At 39.8% G+C, this 19823-nt stretch overlaps 1 protein-coding gene across 10 annotated transcripts in view; it reads left to right on the top strand.

The window, feature by feature from the left end:
• The window catches only part of LOC136676432 (splicing regulator ARVCF-like), a 292709-nt gene that overhangs the window by 259774 nt on the left and 13112 nt on the right, over positions 1-19823 (top strand). For all 10 annotated transcript variants that reach the window (XM_066653451.1, XM_066653446.1, XM_066653445.1 and 7 more), the window contains 4 exons: positions 9143-9270; positions 12047-12197; positions 15898-16090; positions 19196-19307. In XM_066653451.1, the coding sequence (XP_066509548.1) occupies positions 9143-9270; positions 12047-12197; positions 15898-16090; positions 19196-19307 (584 nt within the window). The remainder of the gene's footprint in view (positions 1-9142; positions 9271-12046; positions 12198-15897; positions 16091-19195; positions 19308-19823) is intronic.

Raw genomic sequence — 19823 nt, 5'->3', positions numbered from 1 at the left:
TGAGTGGAAATAACCAGGGACCAGGTAGTATTCATTGCCCACTCAAAGTGCCTTTTAATTTATCATCATTTGATTTCCTGTCAAATCTCAATACGCTGATGACTAGAGCCAGAAAGGAAGATGCTTGAACCCAATTACGTAATTGCTAATTGATGAGCCACTCAGTGCTTGGCATCCCTTAATCGTCAGTGTTTATTTCCTATTAACCTACATTTAATACTGCACTATGGTGACTATCATTGCCCCTTTTAGAAAACTTTAGAAAATGCACCTTTTTTATGTTCTTGTACTAACACACTCAAATCAGTTCATCAGATACATTCTCAGCATAATTGGTTGACATAAATAATGTTCAAACCTTAGGTTTGAAATTGAAAACCTCAAGAGCTGTGTAGCCTTCCAAGCTTTGGTTTACACATAGCCCTTTTCCACCAATGTGGAATGTGATCAGTTCCTATATGTGACCCTAATTTGGAACCATTTGGAGCATTGACACCAGCCTTAATTGGTCCCCAAAAAAATGTCCTTCTTGAAACAAAAATAGTAGGTTCTTCAGTGCAAATCACTACAGTGTTAGTGAATGTGTCAAGACAAAAAAGACTGGAGAAAGGGCACAGGGCCTCAAATAAAGCGTTATCACGCATTGGAGCTGGACAGGTTCATTTGCAGCATATTATATTGTCATCAGTTTTTTGCAACGGTAAAAGCCCCACAAACCTGGTGTGTCTCAGTATCTTTTCGTTTTGATATGGGAAAAGAGAAAAGACATTTGGAAAGTAAACAGGAAAGAAGAAAAAAAACAGGAAAATGGTCTGTCTGTGTGTTGTCTGGAGTCGTGGCTGTATTAGGGGCACCTCGAGGCATATTGGCTACACTTTTCCACTGTTCTCACTTGTCCCAAGCACAGTAGGATCACTCAGAACTCTGCATCACAGTGTATCATACATCACTATGACCTGAATCCACTGTAAACTGTGGATTAACCATGACTGTCCATTTATCTCTGGATCTGGCTCTGAATTCAGCGTCAGTGACACTAAAATTTAGCAAAACCAAACCAGCATTCTTCCATATCCCTGCTGATGATATATCTTTGGTTCCCATCAAAACTGGTGGGCAGGTTCACTGGATAGCTCCAAGGTTCTAAGAATCCTGAACGGAACCATTTCAAGAACCAGAGTATTTTTTTTTTGGAAAAGAGATGTTATTGAGATCCTAATTTGTCAAAGCCCTGTGTGTAAAAACTCCTGTAACAAAGGTCCAAGGTGCTCTATTATTACTGTAAGATTTTATCTTTCAAACTGATGTCATCATCTACCTATTTATCTTTTGCTAATCCCTGAAAGTATGGCCAAAGTCTGCCATTGCTATTACTGCGCACACAAATTATAACTGTGTTTAGGATGTTAGTAAATCAGCGTCTGGAAGTGCCACCAAGAAATTGTGGTCGCTATTCTTCCATCATTCTGTTAAAGTAGTTCCCTCAAGTTGTTTAAATTCTGAGTAGTTTGGCATCTGCCTCAGTTCATTACCATGCTCTTCCTGAGCTGTATGTACCTTTAAATGGAACATACAGACAGGAAAGGGCTTCAGCTGCATAAGATACTGACTTTGAAATACCTGGTTGAACCGGTGGAAAGAGTTTTTTGAAAGAATTTTGCCTTTGCTTTGGTATTCCAGCCTTTCTCTAATGGCTTGCCTCAGACTGTGCAGAGGCATTTGCCTATGTAGTGTACCCCAGTTCTGTGCATCAGAAACTCTCAGGAAAGCTAATTACACTAATTAGCTTGAAGAGCCTGTGGGGTGAGCTTTGGTGCGTGTGTGTGCTTGTTGTTTGGGATGCCTCCAAATTGTCTGCTTTACCTTGTATTCACAGCCAGTTGTTTCGTCTTCGTTTACGTGGATGTACTCCCACGTGACTGAGTTTCTGCAGTCACTTGTAGGTGTTCTAATTTGGCATTTCAAGCATATACTTCCAGGCAGATATATGTATACTTATGCTTGTGTGGCAGTGGTCTGGGTGTGTCCTTGGCTTGGAACAAGAAGGTCACATCCTATCATTCACCAATTATTCATAATGATCCACTGTTGCCTGCTAACCAGCCGGAGGCTATCACACAAATGCTAGTGAGAGGGAATGAATTACACAGCCCACTGACCCTGTCTGTCTGTACACACTGACTCTGCAGGCGGGAACAATCGAGATTACAATACCACGGATATATAGAAGGATCTGGGATCAAAGCAGAGGAGCAGTGTCAGTCATATAGTAATACAAATGTGTGAAGCAATAGGGCAATGCAAACAAACAGCGATAGACCATTGTCAGGGGATGAGGGAGTGGAAATCGGAAGCAGTGGATGATTTTTAGTGGAGTGACATCAGGGGCCAAATCCTAGAAGGACCATAAGATGATGGTTTGGGTGACTCTCATTTCTTACTTTATCCCTACCTCTTGGTTTCCTGTGCCATCTTGTCTCTTGAAACTGATTAATATCTTCCCCTATGAAATGGGACAACTCTTCCAGAGCCTGATGTGTCATAAGAACACATAAAAAAGAACAGCATTTTAATACCAGGCTACTAGTGGTGCTCTGTAGGCAACCAGTTTGCAGTGATATCACAGAACCATTGCTGGACTTTAGTAAAATTTAGAGTACTGTGTGCTTTTGGAAGCATTCAACAATCATAAGTTATCTCATACTCCTAACTTTTCTGTGATATGAAGCTAAATTCAGCTTCTTCTTTTTTTAGCAGTTTTTGTTCAAAACTTCCAGTTCCAACGTAAATGTTGCAATAGCATCAGGTGATAGAATGTAGTGACTACACAATCTTGAAGTGGAACTGGAATTATTATTATGTTATGAAGAAAAGGGTCATGATGCATTAAAACATTAAACCAAGATAATATAATGGTTATCATAGATTTTACAAAAAGAAAACACTGACATTAGTTGGGGGTTTTGTCGCTTGTGTGGCCATCTTTTTGGAGACTCAAGGCATTCATATCACTCTGTTTTGTTTTGTTTTTTTATTATCCCAAGGCTATATCTCAGGGTGTGCAAATTTTAACTAATAAGCCAGTTCCCTAGAATAAGGGTCAAAAAACGTGGTTGTGGTGGGCTGGAGTCCAGTATATTTTGATGATTTCTCTCACAAGATTCAATTCAGTGTTTTTGAGTTGGGAGATTCTCAAAATGTGCTGAAACCTGGCCCTCCAGGATCAGAATTCGTAACTCTTGCCCCCACTATTTGTTTGATCAACAAATTTCTATTTCTAATGTTGTTAACAGTAGTGCACTTTTGACTTTTCTATTAATCCTAGTTAAGCATTGACATTTGAAGCCAGTAAACACATTCTCTTAGACTTTTTAACTAGTATGTTGCAGTTTTAAAGTGACTACTTCAGTAAAGCATCTGCTGCTGTTTTCCCTCACAACTGAATAAAATATAGAGAGACTATGGCTCTTATTTGCATTCAGTAATGTATCGGGGACATCCAGAAGTCCTAGAGTGACAGTGGTTGGTTCTGTTGTCACCAAATAATTATGTTGATTGTTAGGCTATCTGTAAACCTCTTGAATATATTACATTAATGGATTAGGTACCTTAAAAATTTGGCTATGTTTGAGGACAAAATTTCAAAAGAAAAAAATCATAGTTTGAATTACCACAGAAACTCATTTGTAACTCCAGTTGTTCAGTTTTGTAGCACCTTTGGTCTGTGTTTACTTTCATACTGTTAGCGTTCTTCCAAATTTTGAGTCAATTCAACCTTAAAGGGGACATATTTTGGTTTGTTTGTATTTAGAAACTCCACATCTTTTAAGGTGGAAAGGTGTGTTTGAGGGTGGAAAACAACGGTTGTTTGAACACGGCTGAAGTTTAACTTCAAACATTTCCAACGTAAGTAATACGTCATTTTAAAAATGTACAGATACCCTTTCTCTCCCATGAGCACAGAGAGAGAGAGAGAAAGCCTAGAGACACTGGGACTTCATAAACATATTAGACCATTTTCCAGCACAGTGGAAAACTAGCAAATTGTGAGGAAACATCTTTTGAATTTTATAAAAAGTGTTTTTGATTACAATCATGGACATCGCCTTTACAGACATCCCAAGTTGCAAAAACTCATTTCAGGGAGGTACCCCCGGACCCGGACCCCACGCACAAACACACACACACACACACCCCTCCCCTGCCCGCACTAAAAATTGGCTGACTGACAGACCATTTGCAGAGAATAGGCCAACCAAAACCCTCCCTGTTTTGCATGTGTTTCATGAATTTGCACACAAGGGGAGCTCTTTACTACAAGGTAGGATACCACAGCAAGTACAGCCTTTCTCTCCTTTGTCACCTATGTGTGCTCTTGGCCGCTCATTCAAGGTTCCAGGAGATTTTATCTGACTTGCAGCCATCGGGGAGCTGTATATAAAACATAGCTTCAGTACAAAGTTTCACAGAGTTTTAGTACAAGCAGAATTATTCTATAAAAACCAAACTAAAATTACAGGGATGTATTTTGTAGTTCCCAGATATTATTACAAATAGTCTCAAGGCCTAAAGCTTTGAGGGCTCCCCACAGGTGGACTCCAAGAAGAAGGCTTGGAACCACTGTCTTGGGTAAACTGTCAACAGCCTTCATCTGAGACGCACAGCCTTTTAATTTTCTGACTACATGTATGATCTGGGTTGAAAGCTTGGTTTGCCGACTAACGTCTTAGCCGCAGTCTGCTTCATTTCAGTGCCTTGGCCTCATCTTGAAAGAGGCTGAAGTGAAAGTTGCCGTTGCTAAGCACAGAGGATCCTTCTCCTCTGTGGTTGTGTGATACTCGCTTGGCATCCCGTGCTCTAAGCCAAAGAGATTCTTTTTAAAAAGCCGCAGATTTAGCATAAGAAAAGAGCAAGTGCACACATGAATACACACACGCTCACTCTTGCTTTTGCTTTGTTCTATGCCGCAGTCTGCTCCCTTTTTTAGCTTCCAGAAAGGCTTCAAGCTCGTTATGGAGGGTGATGAACTAAAAGAGGCTGAAAGGGGGATGACTGTGTGTGCAAACACCAGAAAAGGAAGATGACACACACAGTCACTCACGCTCCAACAGGCTGAAATAGTAAAAGAGCACTCTCCCATCCACCACATCCTGGAAGCTGATCTTCCTCTAAATGGGTAACACACTGTTCATATTTAGCCCCCACAGGCACACAGAGGCACACCACTCTGCATGTGTTGTGGCAGAGATGTTGATTCGTACAAGTCTCAGGATCAAGTCTGAGTCCCAGTGTCTCTGGGTTTGGATCTAAGTTAAGTCATGACTCTTTGCCCTTTGTATCTTTGAGGTTTGTGTCTGAGATGATTCTCGAGTCTCTGGAGTTTGAGTCTAAATGAAACCTCAAGTCTTTCCGGTTTGAATCTGAGTTAAATCTCAAATCTCTGGTTTTCTGAATCTGAATTGAGCCTCAAATATTTTTGGGGTTTTGTCTGTGTCGAGTCTCAAGTTTTTTTGTTTAAGTCTGAGTCGAGCTTCCAGTCTCTGGGGTTTAAGTCTGAGTGAAGTCTCAAGTCTCTGAGTTTAAATCAAACTTCAAGTCTTCCAGGTTTCAATCTGAGTTTAGCGTTGAGTCTGCGGGGTTTGAATCAAAGTCAAGTCTTAAATCTTTGGGGTTTGAGTCTAAGTCATGATTTGAGTCTCAGTGGTTTGAGACTGAGTCGAGTCTCTGTGGTTTGAGTTTGAATCTGAGTCAAGTCTCAAATATTGGGGTTTGAATCTGAGTCGAGTCTTAAATCTGAGCTGAGTCTTTAGCAGAGGTATTTAGTTCAGTCTTGTTTTTTGCTGCTGATCATTTTTAGCATGAACAAGACTTCTGTCTTCCATTCAATCAGTCAGTGATTTCCCATGGAGATTATACAAGCGTCTCTATAGTTCAGCAAACTTGGAATTCACTTTGAAGGTTGCACTTTGCACAGTGCTAATCGTTTGAGTATGAACTTGTAGTATGTCTTTTTAGCTATATTTATCCAATTAATCTCATGTAAAACTGTAAAAGCAAACCTACATTTTGGATTAATTTGAATTCTTTCAAATATATCCCTTTAATATGGCGCTGGCACATATGAGCTAACACATTTGATGATTAAATCAGAATCTTTTTGAAGTGTCTGTTAAAAGCCAGCAGGAGCTGACTGTGGGCCACAGGGTATATACAGCATTTATAGCTAAGCTTCATGCAACAAAATGACACTTGCTCTGCTAAGAGATTAGCTATTCTTGCTGGTAGGCCTTGATGATGATTAATGTGCAGTAAAGTGTGTGAGAGAGAGAGAGAGAGAGAGAGAGTGAGCGAGAGAGAGATACTCTGCTTGTAAATGGATTCTCCTCAGGGACAATGTGAGTGGTGTGTGTTACCTGGAGAGTCATGACTGTCTGATATCCCCTCTGCTCCTTGCATGTGAAATCTAATCACATAATAACTCTGGAAGAGGTAAGAGAGAAGGAGATGCTCTGTGTTTCATGTTTTCTCTTTGATTTTTATCTGTGGCCTATGCTATCTTTCCTCATATATATATAATTGACCCAAAACTTTATAGATACCATTTGTAATTAGTGTAATTAGTGCGACTCCACAGAACAGTGTGAAATGAAATGTGATCTTAACAAGTCTCAGGTCACCAGTGACCAGTGCCAAGTATCATTTATAGGGGTATAAAGCTCCCCAGCACTGGGCTGAAGAGCAGTTGAAAAAATGTGTTCAATGGAGTGATGTGCCATCAAATATGTTTGGGATGATCTGTGATCCAGAACTAATCCAACATCAATCCCGGACCTCGCAATCCTTATATGACTGAATACCATCAAATCCTCAAACCAATGTCTAGTGCAAAGCAAGAAATGTAGAAGTAGAAGCAAAGTGCAGCTAACAAGCTCCCTGCTGTTACCCTTGATTTCTGACTAAAAAAAATACAAGCAGGAGTCCAAGAACTTTTGATTATATGGTGCATGTCCAAATCTTTAAAATAGTGTCTCGGGCATCAGGCAGTGCATTCATTTCAATTTCATGTCAAAACCTTTATTTGAGGGACTCTATGGAGTGGACGTGTGGTTTCATTCACAATTTTTTATACACTCTCCTGTGCAATATTGCCAATAGACGCCAAAGCACTCATCCATAACTGTCGATGGCCGAAAAGAACATTATAATTCTCTGCTCACCAGTGTCTTCACTAAATCCATTGTCCAATTTTAGAGTGTTTAAAAGGCTGCTGTAAGATTGCTATTCATGGACTTGCCCTTATGTACTTTTAAAATTTGATCATACATTAGTTTCCAATGGGTCTGGTCTTCTTGCTTTCCCCTGGTATTAACTGCCCTCTATGAGTGGAAGATCTGTTGCTGTTGTATAATATATTATATATTGTATAATGTTGTTTAATAAATGGACATACTGGCTTTCTGACACATACCTTAAATAGATACATAAAAAAGTAATAATTCCATATTTTATTGCAGATCAAGTGCTAGAAACATTTATGGAATCGCCTTGTAATTTGCATTTCGAAAAAAAATAATTAGATAGTCTAAATCTTATATTTGCGAGGGTTATACCCTTTACTTAAAGCCAGTCATTACTTTTTTACATATAAAATATCATGTTATTTTGAGGTTTTTTTTGTTTGTTTGTTTGTTTTTGCCATTGCTGATTACAACTTTGCTATTATTTCATGTTTATACCATGCCATGGGTTATGCTGATCTCTTTTGAAGTGCCTTTGTGTTTGAGAAAGGCACTCTACATATCAAACTCATTGTAATGTTTATTTTTACTACTACTGTGATTAATTCTGATTTCAGGTCAAACAACTCGTTTATTAAAATCTTGACAGTTGAATTGTGCAGAGGTTTTGGAAAGTTAAAATTCACTTTTTGATACCTTTTTATGAATGTAACACATTTCACAGTGAATTGAGAAATGCAATTAATTCTTGGTTAGGTTTCCATGGTCAGTTGGATTGTTTGTATTTATAAAGTATGTGGTAGAGTTGTGGGCGTTTTCTACACAAAGCTCAGGGAATAGCTGTGTTGACATTCACCCAAGCCCATGAATTTTGGTTTTGCAGCTTAGATAAATACACACACACACACTCCCTCATATGCACCCATTCCTCAGTGCCACTCATTGGTAATGGTCCATGTTATGCGTGACCTTGTCTGGCTGACTCACCTTGTTGCTGTGGAAACCGCTGACAGAGCGACAGCAGCCAGTGTAATTTTTTAAAGGTTTTTTTTTTCCTTTCTTTCCCCGTGCTCTGCAGCTGGATCCCACATCAGCTTTGCCCCTGTTGTGCATGTGCAACCCATTTAGGCCTACTCTTTACCAGAGAGTGACCAAACCACATAGTCACAGGGAAAATACAGATATCCCTTTTCAGTTTACTGAGTTTATTGCTTTTCTATATTAAAAGAAATGTGTATGTTCACAAACAAAATCAACTCCACGTGATGTTTTCCAATACAGGTGACTTTTACCTGATCTAACTGTATTGGCAGTTAGGGTTCTCCTGCTAGTGTGTTGAGTCTAATGACATTGTGCAATAGCAGCAGCTTGAAGAGATCTTAAGTGTCTCTGTGGAAGTTTGCAGACAAGCTCAGTAGCATCAAATGAGTGGGAAGCTTAGCTAATGTCTGGAACAATATTGGGGCCTGGAGGGGAAAAAAGAATCTTTAAAACCTGACAATACATCTTCCTTTCACACTCCTCCTTCTCTAGGATTGCTGTGAACATTGTTTTGTCTCTGTTCCTTCCCTGTGCACCATGGCAATCAAGCAGAAATTCATCTAATTACTTAGTGTGCAGCATAAGGGATGTGCTATGAGCGAACTGAAATTCAAATATATATATATATATCATTTTTCTCCTTTGTGTTTATCTCAGTGTCATTTCAGGAGTGTGTGAAACTTTGTCGTCTTGCAGCATATGGCTTATGGAGTTGGTCTCTCTCTCTCTCTCTCTCTCTCTCTCTCTCTCTCTCTCTCTCTCTCTCTAATATATATATATATATATATATATATATATATATATATATATATATATATATATATATATATCCTCACTGTTCTGTGTATTCTTATTTTCCACAGGCTACGAGTTGCTGTATCAGCCAGAGGTGGTGCGTCTCTATTTGTCCCTGCTGACAGAAAGCCAGAACTACAACACCCTGGAGGCAGCAGCTGGAGCTTTACAGAATCTCAGCGCTGGACAGTGGACCGTGAGCATCACACACACAGATGCAAACACATATTTGGCTTTTGGCAATGGAATGATCATGCTTCTTTTTAGCATCCAGTCTTACATGAATAAATCTACCAAATCTAGACCATGATATCACCCTTCACACATATGTACATGCTATTTTCATACTCTGGCAGGGTATGGAAACTTATGAATGTCCCATATCTATATGTGATGTGAGACCAATGTTTCATTTATTTTAATTGGCACAAGGTTTAGCATAAGATTTACAGTCTGTTTATTAATTGTTGTTAATTAGGTTGTAAACACATTAAAAGTCATTAAAATAATTTATAACACATATATAGAAAGGGTAAGTGACCTGCCAAATATTGAACCCACATCCATTTACACGGTTAAACCTCAGATCTTGCAAAATACTGACCTTATTTTGTCTTCTCCATCAGTCGACATTAACCGTCACATATTTATGATAAATTTAACTTTATACATACTAATGATGATCTGGTGTGTACCTTGGCATTTTTTGTAAGTTCTCTGACACATTCACTGTTAGACAAAAAAGAGGTCAATCTTGCCATTCAATCTCTGTGACATTTATGCAGCACGATGGCACAGCAGGTAGGTGTCGCAGTCACACAGCTCCAGGGACCTGGAGGTCGTGGGTCTGATTCCCGCTCCGGGTGACTCTGTGAGGAGTGTGGTGTGTTCTCCCTGTGTCTGCGTGGGTTTCCTCCGGGTTACTGTCTGTGAGGAGTGTGGTGTGTTCTCCCTGTGTCTGCGTGGGTTTCCTCCGGGTGACTGTCTGTGAGGAGTGTGGTGTGTTCTCCCTGTGTCTGTGTGGGTTTCCTCCGGGTGACTGTCTGTGAGGAGTGTGGTGTGTTCTCCCTGTGTCTGTGTGGGTTTCCTCCAGGTGCTCCGGTTTCCTCTCACAGTCCAAAAACACACGTTGGTAGGTGGATTGGCGACTCAAAAGTGTCTGTGAGTGAATGTGTGTGTATGCCTGTGAAGGACTGGCGCCCCCTCCAGGGTGTATTCCCGATTATGAATGAATGAATAAACATTTATAAGTGTAGTCTTATTTAAAGTGGCATCATTTTATTTATAAACAATATCCAAGCCATTTATTCAGCAGAAAGAAAAATCTATTAAAAACAAATAATGTCTGAGAAGCGGTAACAACTAAATTAACTATCATTTTCATTTGTTAGGAAATTATGTCTAAGACTTACCTTTTGTATGACTTTAGTAGAATAGTGTAGAAACCCATTAAAAACACTGTAGACCTTGAGTGAATAAAGGTCACAGTCTTGAACTGAACAACCGCCAGGCCATTACTTCCAGAGTACTTTTACAGCAAGATTTGAAAATTGAAATTAAGGGTGGGTAAAGCATGGCTGCTCTGTGCAATCTGTGAAATATGGGGAGGTAGTGTGTTATATGGGGATGAATGAATTCAGCAGGTGTAGCAGAGATGACTTTCATTGAAAATGTCATGAATACTAATATGTACATCCAAATGTTAAATGACAGACTCAAGAATATTGGCAGGAAATGAATTTGTGGGCAGGGAAGAGATGTTCGAACAAGCCAGTAATCTTAAACACATGGCAAAAAGCACACAAGACATGCATTTCTTGATTGTATGAAACCCAGCCAGAGTTCTATAGGACACTTAAGTGGAAACAAACCATGCACAGGACACAAAAAGTAGGAAACTGCATTTTAGAGCTGTGTAATGAAGTAGAAACACAACGCTCATGTTGAAATTAGCATGTTTAAACGAGCCTTGCTCTATCGGTGTCCCTCAGAGCTCACTGCTTATTTATATTATCTAATTCAGGCTCGGAAATACATAAATATCAAGCTTACTCCAGAAGCAAATCCAATCATTTCGCTCTTCTGCAGCTTCCTGTTGTTTCTCGTGTCTTCCCCGCCCTTTCTGAGCACTGTACCGACCAATGCTATGTGTGTGGGGGCCACACACTGGGACCACAATCCTCTAACACTCCGAATCCCCTGAGACTGGGGCGCGTTCATAGCTCCGTAAGAGGATTTTGTGCCTTCATCCCCACCGTGGTGGGAGATTACAATTTGGAAAAAGCTCGCCACCTCCCCCTACTGGCTGCAATGAGGGACTGCAGATGTATAATTATATCTCAAGGGCACAGAGCTAGTCGAGAAGAGAGGTTTCTTTCATCTCAGACAGAGAGGGTTTCATGAATCAAGGAGACGGAGACAGTGAAGTTTAATAGCAACACATTTTATTATTTAGTGGCTCCTGGACTGGATGAGAACGGAGCAATGGAATGTTTCCTAATGTGACGACTTTGCAGTGTGGATAGAAACATACTGAATGCCTTTTCTCTGGCCACTCTGACATTGCAACGTTGGGTGAAATATTGCATGGTTTTCAAAGTATTAGAATAAAAAAAGATTTGCTCTGGATAAGCAAATGTATAAAATATAGAGAACTACTCCCTTCATTTTCATATTTAGTCAGCGTAACAACGGGTAATTCCAAGGTAATTTGAATCATTTCTAAGGGGTTGTTATTTATTAAATTTATTAACTTATTATCTGGTCTTTTCCAGGGATGTTGAAAAGTAGACCAGATTTTTATTTAGTTTTTCCAGCAGTGGACAATGTGTCCTCCTACATTTAATACGCATCACATATGTGACTATGAAATATTTGCATCTGGTTCTTAAGTTTTAAAACAATGAAAAATTCATTTGACCAGGGAGGAACAAACATTTGCCCACAACATTCCCTTTGTTCTTCTTCTGCAGTGGTCCAACTACATCCGAGCCACAGTGAGGAAGGAGAAAGGTCTTCCCATCCTGGTGGAGCTGCTTCGCTCAGATTCCGACAAGGTGGTCCGGGCTGTGGCCATTGCCCTCCGCAACCTGTCCATTGACCGCCGCAACAAAGACCTTATCGGTGAGAAGACCACCAAGCCCTAGCTAAGAAGCTAAGAGTCTTTTAAGGTGCAACGGTGTGTTTGAGGGGGAAAAAATGACTGCTTGTCCGTGGCTGAAGTTTAACTTATCTTTACGTTTTTATTTATTTGAATTATCACAGAAAACCAGTAATTTGACTTGTTTAGTTAGGGTGACCAGATCTGAGATGGTGAAAAAGAGGACACGTCTCAGGGTGGGGGGGGGGGGGGGCTGGGCCATCACCCCTCGCTGCCGTTGTATGCTTAGCTTAACCTATGTGTGCTTTTAGGTCCTTTACACCTTTTATTTTCTACACAAAACATGGGAATTTCTTTTTTAATTCTTCCGAGAACTTATTTTATGTTTCAGCATAGCTGCTCGAGATGAGGATAGGTCCATGAGCTTTGCCTGACGTAAACAAGGACTACTGACGTGCAGACTGACCAATTAAATGTTTACAGAGAAGGTTATCGACCAATAACGGTAGCTCTACAGTCAGACCGTCCAATCAGAAGATTCTAGGCTACTTCACCACTCCCCCTTCTCACTCGGGGTAGGGGAGGGCGGGACTAGTTTGTGAAGGGAATGCTTCTTGAAATTGTATGTAAACTCTAGAAAAACAAAATCCTTTTTTCTTCAAAATCCTTTGTGAAATTCCCCCCGGACATTTTTTTAAGTCTAAAAAAGAGGACATGTCCGGGTAAAAGAGGACGTCTGGTCACCCTAGTTTAGTTATGTAGCATTTGCAGTAAACCGTCTCCCAAATTTGGAGACATTTCCACCTTAAATGATCAGAAACAACAAAAATAACAAAAATTTCTTTCCCACATATGAAGCAATCTTAATATCCTGATTTTGGTTCAGCTTTTCAATGTTTGGAGTTCTCTCCTCTATCTAAAAATACTCCAGATGCCTCTGAGATGAGCAGAGAGAGACTAGCATACAGTTTACCTTTTCATTCATTTACCGGGGCTTCGTAAACACACCACACTAGTTTCTAGCACGGAAACAGACTGGAGAGCTAGCAAATTATAAAAAGTGTTTTTTGATTACAGTTGTGAACAGCACCTTTAAGGTCCTGCCAGAGCACTTCTGTTAGTTTGAGGTCAAGTCTCTGACTGAGCCATTCCAACACCATGTTTCTTTTTGGCAAAACAAGCCCAATTCGTCACCCCTCCACCACTGTCCTTGACAGTTAGTATGAGTTGTTGGCGCTGATATGCTGTGTTGGGTTTTTTTGCCAAACATGTTGCTGTACATTGTGGCCAGACATATTCACTTTGGTCCCATCAGTCCAAAGAACATTGTTCCAGAAAGCTTACACTTTGTTCAGATGCAGCTTTGCAATCTTAAACTGCACTGCCATTTTCTTTTTTAGAAAGATGGTGCCTTCTCCAAGCAATTCTTCCAAATAAGCCATACTTGTCTTTTTCTCCACGTAGCTCAGTCCTGTAAAGTCTGAGATGTAGCAGTTGGATTTTTTTTCCCTCTGAGCACTGCATGGTCTGACCTGCACTGTTAGAAAAACTGTCACTGTAATGGTACCTTTGGCTGTCACTATGGTGGTACGCTCAAGGTACCTTCAATCAGGGTACACACATAATTGTACCTTATTCTATTATAACTGTAGATTTTAAAATTGTGTTGATTTCATAAGCCTTATTTCCTCTCCTGGACTTTTATTTTATTATGTTCTCCTTATTTTACACAGATCTATAATGAATGTTTGCAAAAATTCACCTCTCCTTCTGTAGAAGAGAATATTATGTAATTTTAGGGAACACAGCTAGATTTTAAAACATTGTTGTACCTTTAAAAGTACATTTAAACTGTTTGTTCCTTTAGTTACCAATAATGTATCTTTTTTTTCTGAGAATGTGGGGTGAAATTGCTGGGACATCCAGTCCTGAGAAAACAACTGTCTTGAATGTTTTCCACTTGTGAATAATCTTCTCTCACTGTACAGGGTGGATACACCTTAATAAAATGGGAATGGTTGGTGATATTAACTTCCTGTTTGTGGCACATTAGTATATGGGAGGTGGGAAAACTTTTCAAGATGGGTGGTGACCATTGCGGCCAGTTGAATGGCCCCCAAGGTCTCCAGATCTGACCCCCTTAGACTTTTATCTTTGGGGTCATCTGAAGGCAATTGTCCATGTTGTGAAGATAGGAGATGTGCCGCACCTGAAACTACGGATACTGGAAGCCTGTGCTAGCCTTTCTTCTGTGGTGTTGCTATCAGTGTGTGAAGAGTGGGAGAAGAGGGTTGCATTGACAATCCAACACAATGGGCAGAAACTTGTAAATAACTAATGAAAGAATAAAGTTACATTAAAACCAAGCACCATTGTTTTTCTTGTCAAATTCCCAAAAGGTTTGATGTGTCACATGACCCTCTTCCCATTGAAAAAACAAAAGTTGGATCCAAAATGGCCGACTTCAAAATGGCTGCCATGGTCACCACCCATCTTGAAAAGTTTTCCCCCTCCCATATAATAATGTGCCACAAACAGGAAGTTAATATCACTAACCACCCTGTAGAATGATAGACTTCCAATTGTTTGGAGATGGCCTTATAATCCTCCCCAGATTTATGGGCTGCACAATTGCTTCTCTAAGAACATTGCTGATGTCTTTCCTCCTTGGAATTGTGTTAAAGGCAATGTCTTTGATTGTGGGGAAACACTGTTCACTGTGGTTTGTTTATGTTCAGAAGCTCCACATCTTTTAAGGTGGAATAGTATGTTTGAGGAGAAAAACGACAGTTTTTTTGTACGTGGCTGAAGTCTAATGTGTCTGTAAGATTTTATTCACTGTTTAAATTAACACATAATCTCATGTGCCATTTCTCTGCCACGAGCATAGAGAGAGGAAGCCTAGAATGTCTGACCGAGACACGATGGTTCGTAAATGCATCTCCAGTAGATCAATGTGTTTCTGTCTTCTGGCCTAATTTTGTTTAAGAATATTTGTGACACATTGCAATATATCATGTTCTTTTTCATTGTATTTACCTAATTTTAAGACCTTCAAAGTTCCAGACATTTAATATTATCACCTGAAACATAAAATTATAGAATTCAAAGAGGGTACAGGTACAATTCTGACTGTAGGTATAATTAGGTAGATCTATATCATACCAGAATTGGGCATTTGTTTTTAAAATACAATTCAGACTTAAAATTGAGGCTTAGAAAATTTAACTAATATATAATGTCTCCTGAGATGTACAAGCAATATAATGTATTTGGTCCAAAAATGAAGTAAAATTTGAATGGTCCAGTAGGCCTTGAAGACACCAGCAGGTTCAAGCCTGGTGCAGTGAATTTAATTGTCAAGAATTTAGTGGTTAATTGTATTTATCTTAGAAAATGTTCAACAACGCTCTCAATGAAACCTTCTACATCTGCCTCCACTGGAAAGTGAAAATTACATCTGAGGAATGAAGGCTCAAGAGAAGCAATGTTCACCAGCTGCTTCACCAGAGCGAGAATACCATTTCATATTTTCAAATAAGTGAAATATTTAATAGGCTGAATAATCTTCAAAGTTCTAATTAAGAGAATCTCATGAGGGATAAATGTCAGAGTTCTGGTCTGAGTAGAAGACATTCTCTCTTTTTTTAAGGCATCTTTTACAGAGTAGGAGAAGATGAATGTGATTTATTTTTTAAAGAATTTTTTTGTTGCCCACCACAGGGAGTTACGCCATGAGAGACTTGGTCAGCAACCTGCCAAGTGGTCAGCAACGGCCAGCCAAGAACCTGGAGGAGGACACAGTGGTGGCAATCCTCAACACCATCCATGAGATTGTGACGGACAGCTCAGAGAACGCCCGCTCACTCATCTCGGCTCAGGCCATCGACAAGCTTGTGGCCATCAACAGGACCAGGTAGCGTTTTTGGAGTCACTTTAATGGTTATTTATGCTAACTGTGAACTTCCAAACATTTTTTGAATCTGTGAAATGTAGTGGTAGACTGTGACTGTTTGTGCTGAGCCTCCAGCTCAGGCCATAAAAGCTAAACCTGAGAAGAAAACCCACCCCTACAACAATAATAACTCTTCAGCTAGCACCCCTCTGGGGGATCACTAAGGCTACTTTCACATTACCAGGCTGAAATGGCTTGGATCTGACCTTTTCCTTAATGTAACTGATCTGATCTTTTTGTGGCTGTGTGGACATGTCAAATCATGTCACTTTCATATGCGGTCCTAGATCGAATACATATCCAATTCGTGGGCATGTGTTTGTTTAACTGTAAGCATGCACATAGAACGTTCGCCTCAGCCAACACTGGCAGCACAGCAAAGCAACCAAAATGAGAAGCTTGTGTGAGTTCCAATTAGTTCCATTCTCTCTACATAGATTACTTCACCCAACAGTGAGATGAGACATTTATTATATGTTTTTTTTTATCTACACATACAATGCACTGAGTGAATGAGGCTTGTAAGTGCTAAACCAATGCTGTTGCGTATGGTTGGATATTTAATGCTTGAAAATATTTGCCTATTTTCTATGTTTTACAATTCTTCTTTATTAGAGTCATAGGGCCTCAAGCAGTGAAGTGTGTAAAGTCAAGACCTGGGTCTGGACATTCATTTGGACATCGGTTTGAGATGTGTCACATACCTAAACATCATATCAGCAAGTGGACTTAATGTTTTGCTTCAGTCGGCTGTAATTCCGTTCAGTAATATTCGTGAAATGGAAGCTAAAATATGGTTCTGCTTCAGTAAAGAGATAAAGAGGAGGTTAGAAAGTGAAACTAAGCTTTTTCTTTTGCCAGTGACAAATGGAATTCCACTTTATCATTATGTGCAGGCAATATGAAGAACATTGTATTCTTGTTTAGTAAAATATATATGAGATTTATGTCTCTCCGGAGCTGTTTTGCATACATTTGTTTAGTCATTCATATTAGTTAATAGTGTATTTGTTGAATGGCTGCATTATTCATTGTAAACATATATTATAGAACAGTAATGGGGAGATTATGTATCACAGACATTGTGAGTCAGAGAGAGTAGGAAAGTTCTAGAAACTGCACTCATAATTAAAGTCTGGTGTGGACTTTGTGTACTCTAGTTCTACAGCATTTTTTACATGTTTCCTAAGAATGGAGACACGGAAGGAATTAACAATTGCCCTCTTAGAAAACATCAAATGCCTCCAGAGAACAGAAGTGACTCTTTAATCATCCCTTTCTTCAATAGACAGTCCTACCTGACCTTATTTCACACCTCATTTCTATTATTCACACCCACACTCTTTGATAAAGCCCAATCAGGCTTGATTTTGTCCTTCACTGAGCATCAATTGGAGTAGATTAACTATATGTCCTTAAAACATCAGTACATGCTCAGCTCATAATTTGCCTTTTTCAAGTTTAGTAAACTCCATATAACTGTAGTTGATGAAGGGAGTTAATGAAGTGAAAACATCTGATAATGTCCAGATCTATTTTGGAAAAGTTGGTTTTAAATTGTTTTTCTTTTCTGCATTTCTCAGATTCAAAGCTGCTAAATAATACAATAAATAATATGAGTAATATAATCGCACTGTTTGAAAATGAGGAGAAAAAGACTGTTATACTCTGTTAGCCACATTAGCATAAGATCCAATGGAAATCTTATGTTATATATGTTATACCCCAATGCATTTCTCAGCTCTTGTGACTGAATCTGTGTGAGATATTCATACACAGATCATATAAAAGCTTCAGTAATCATCTTACTTCAGTCTTTTTTTAATTATTATTTATTTTGTTTTTTTAGTATGTAAGAGACACAAGCCAAATTCTCCCTACACCCTCTGTAGGGCACATTGTCTGTCATAAATTAAACGAAATTTCTACACTCACATAGTGTATTGTATGACGAAAAAAAAAATTTGTCAGCTCTTAGGTTTACATTTTTTTTTATTATTATCTGTGATGTGCACTATGTAGGGAGCATGGCACTATTTGGCTTAGAGCTCTGTTTACAAATATGTCGTGGATAAATGGACCAGGGATCCATACTTATATTTCACTAATTTTAATATCTAATCGAGGACAAAAAGTGTTGAAGAAGAAAAACATAACAGTTTTTATATGAGTTGTGTGTTTGAGTAATGAGTAGGTCCCCAATATGGCAGCTACTCTACACAGTGACGTAAGCTGATAAGTTGCGGTTTTGTATGAATTTCAGTGTTCAAAATAAATAACAGTGGTGTCAGAATGCAAAAGACATATTCACATGTACAAAAGGGGGCGCTGCAGAAAAAGTTTGGGAACCACAAGATTAGTGCAAATTATTTTTACACAAATCACTTCCCAGGCAGTAGGGCGGCACGGTGGTGCAGCAGGTAGTGTGGCAGTCACACAGCTCCAGGGGCCTGGAGGTTGTGGGTTCGATTCCCGCTCCGGGTGACTGTCTGTGAGGAGTTGGTGTGTTCTCCCCGTGTCCGCGTGGGTTTCCTCCGGGTGCTCCGGTTTCCTCCAACAGTCCAAAAACACACGTTGGTAGGTGGATTGGCGACTCAAACGTGTCCGTAGGTGTGAATGTGTGTGTCTGTGTTACCCTGTGAAGGACTGGCGCCCCCTCCAGGGTGTATTCCCACCTTTCGCCCAATGATTCCAGGTAGGCTCTGGACCCACCGCGACCCTGAACTGGATAAGCGGTTACAGGTAATGAATGAATGAAAAATGAACTTCCCAGGCAGTTGAAGGGTGGTCTCTGGCTTTTACATAGTGTTATAATTCAAAAGGGATGCAATTAGATTCCTCTACCTCCACCAAAATTATCAACGGTTGGGTATGGGAATGTCTCAGTACATAGCTGCCTTGCACCCTCTAGCGTACTAAGGCAGTAGTGTGGTTTGTCATTCACCCTTTATAAAACAGCTTAGAGTCACTGTCAAATGTCTGACCTTGCTAAATGCTACATTCTCCTAACTGAAATTGGTACTAGATCTTGTATAAAATCTCCATCCTCTGTTTCCTGCCCTGCAGCCAGTCAGCCAGAGAGACCAAGGCTGCCTCCCACATCCTGCAGACTGTCTGGAGCTACAAGGAACTGAGGAATACTTTAACCAAGGATGGCTGGAGCAAAACTCATTTTCAGGTACGATGTAATCTGAGATGGGGACACAGAGGGAATCTTTCATCTGCTAGCTTACCTACAAGATCTAACCTCATCAAGTCCCCTGCATCCAGCAAAGTGCCCTCTGTGTCTCTGAGACCTCCATCAAGGGCTCTTGAGAGCTTTTAGGGGCACTGGCCTTGCCTTTATAGGACAATTTGTAAAAGTTCCAGGCATGTTCCTCTAAAAGTAAGGTATCTCTTATAGTTTCTGGTAAAAACAGGTGAACTTCTCTATTCTTTGGAGTCACTCTGATCCAAAACCACTTTGTGAGCTTCTGGGAAAGTCACAGGTTTTTAAGGCCAATTATTGGACACTTCATATAACATAGTGAACAACACAATTCATTGTAGTGAAATCAAGTGTAGTCAATGGGAGTATGCCCCCCCCCCCCACACCATTGTTTCAGTAATGGATTCTACTTTTCTATGAGGGCTTTGGGCTAGAATTCAGCACCAAGATCAATAGTGAGCACTGAAAGAAATTCATGAAGTTTCA

This window comes from Hoplias malabaricus, chromosome X2, assembly GCF_029633855.1.
Source record: "Hoplias malabaricus isolate fHopMal1 chromosome X2, fHopMal1.hap1, whole genome shotgun sequence".
Lineage (NCBI taxonomy): Eukaryota > Metazoa > Chordata > Actinopteri > Characiformes > Erythrinidae > Hoplias > Hoplias malabaricus.
Note: the sequence above shows the minus strand (reverse complement) of the source record. Positions and strands in the feature narration are given on the sequence as shown.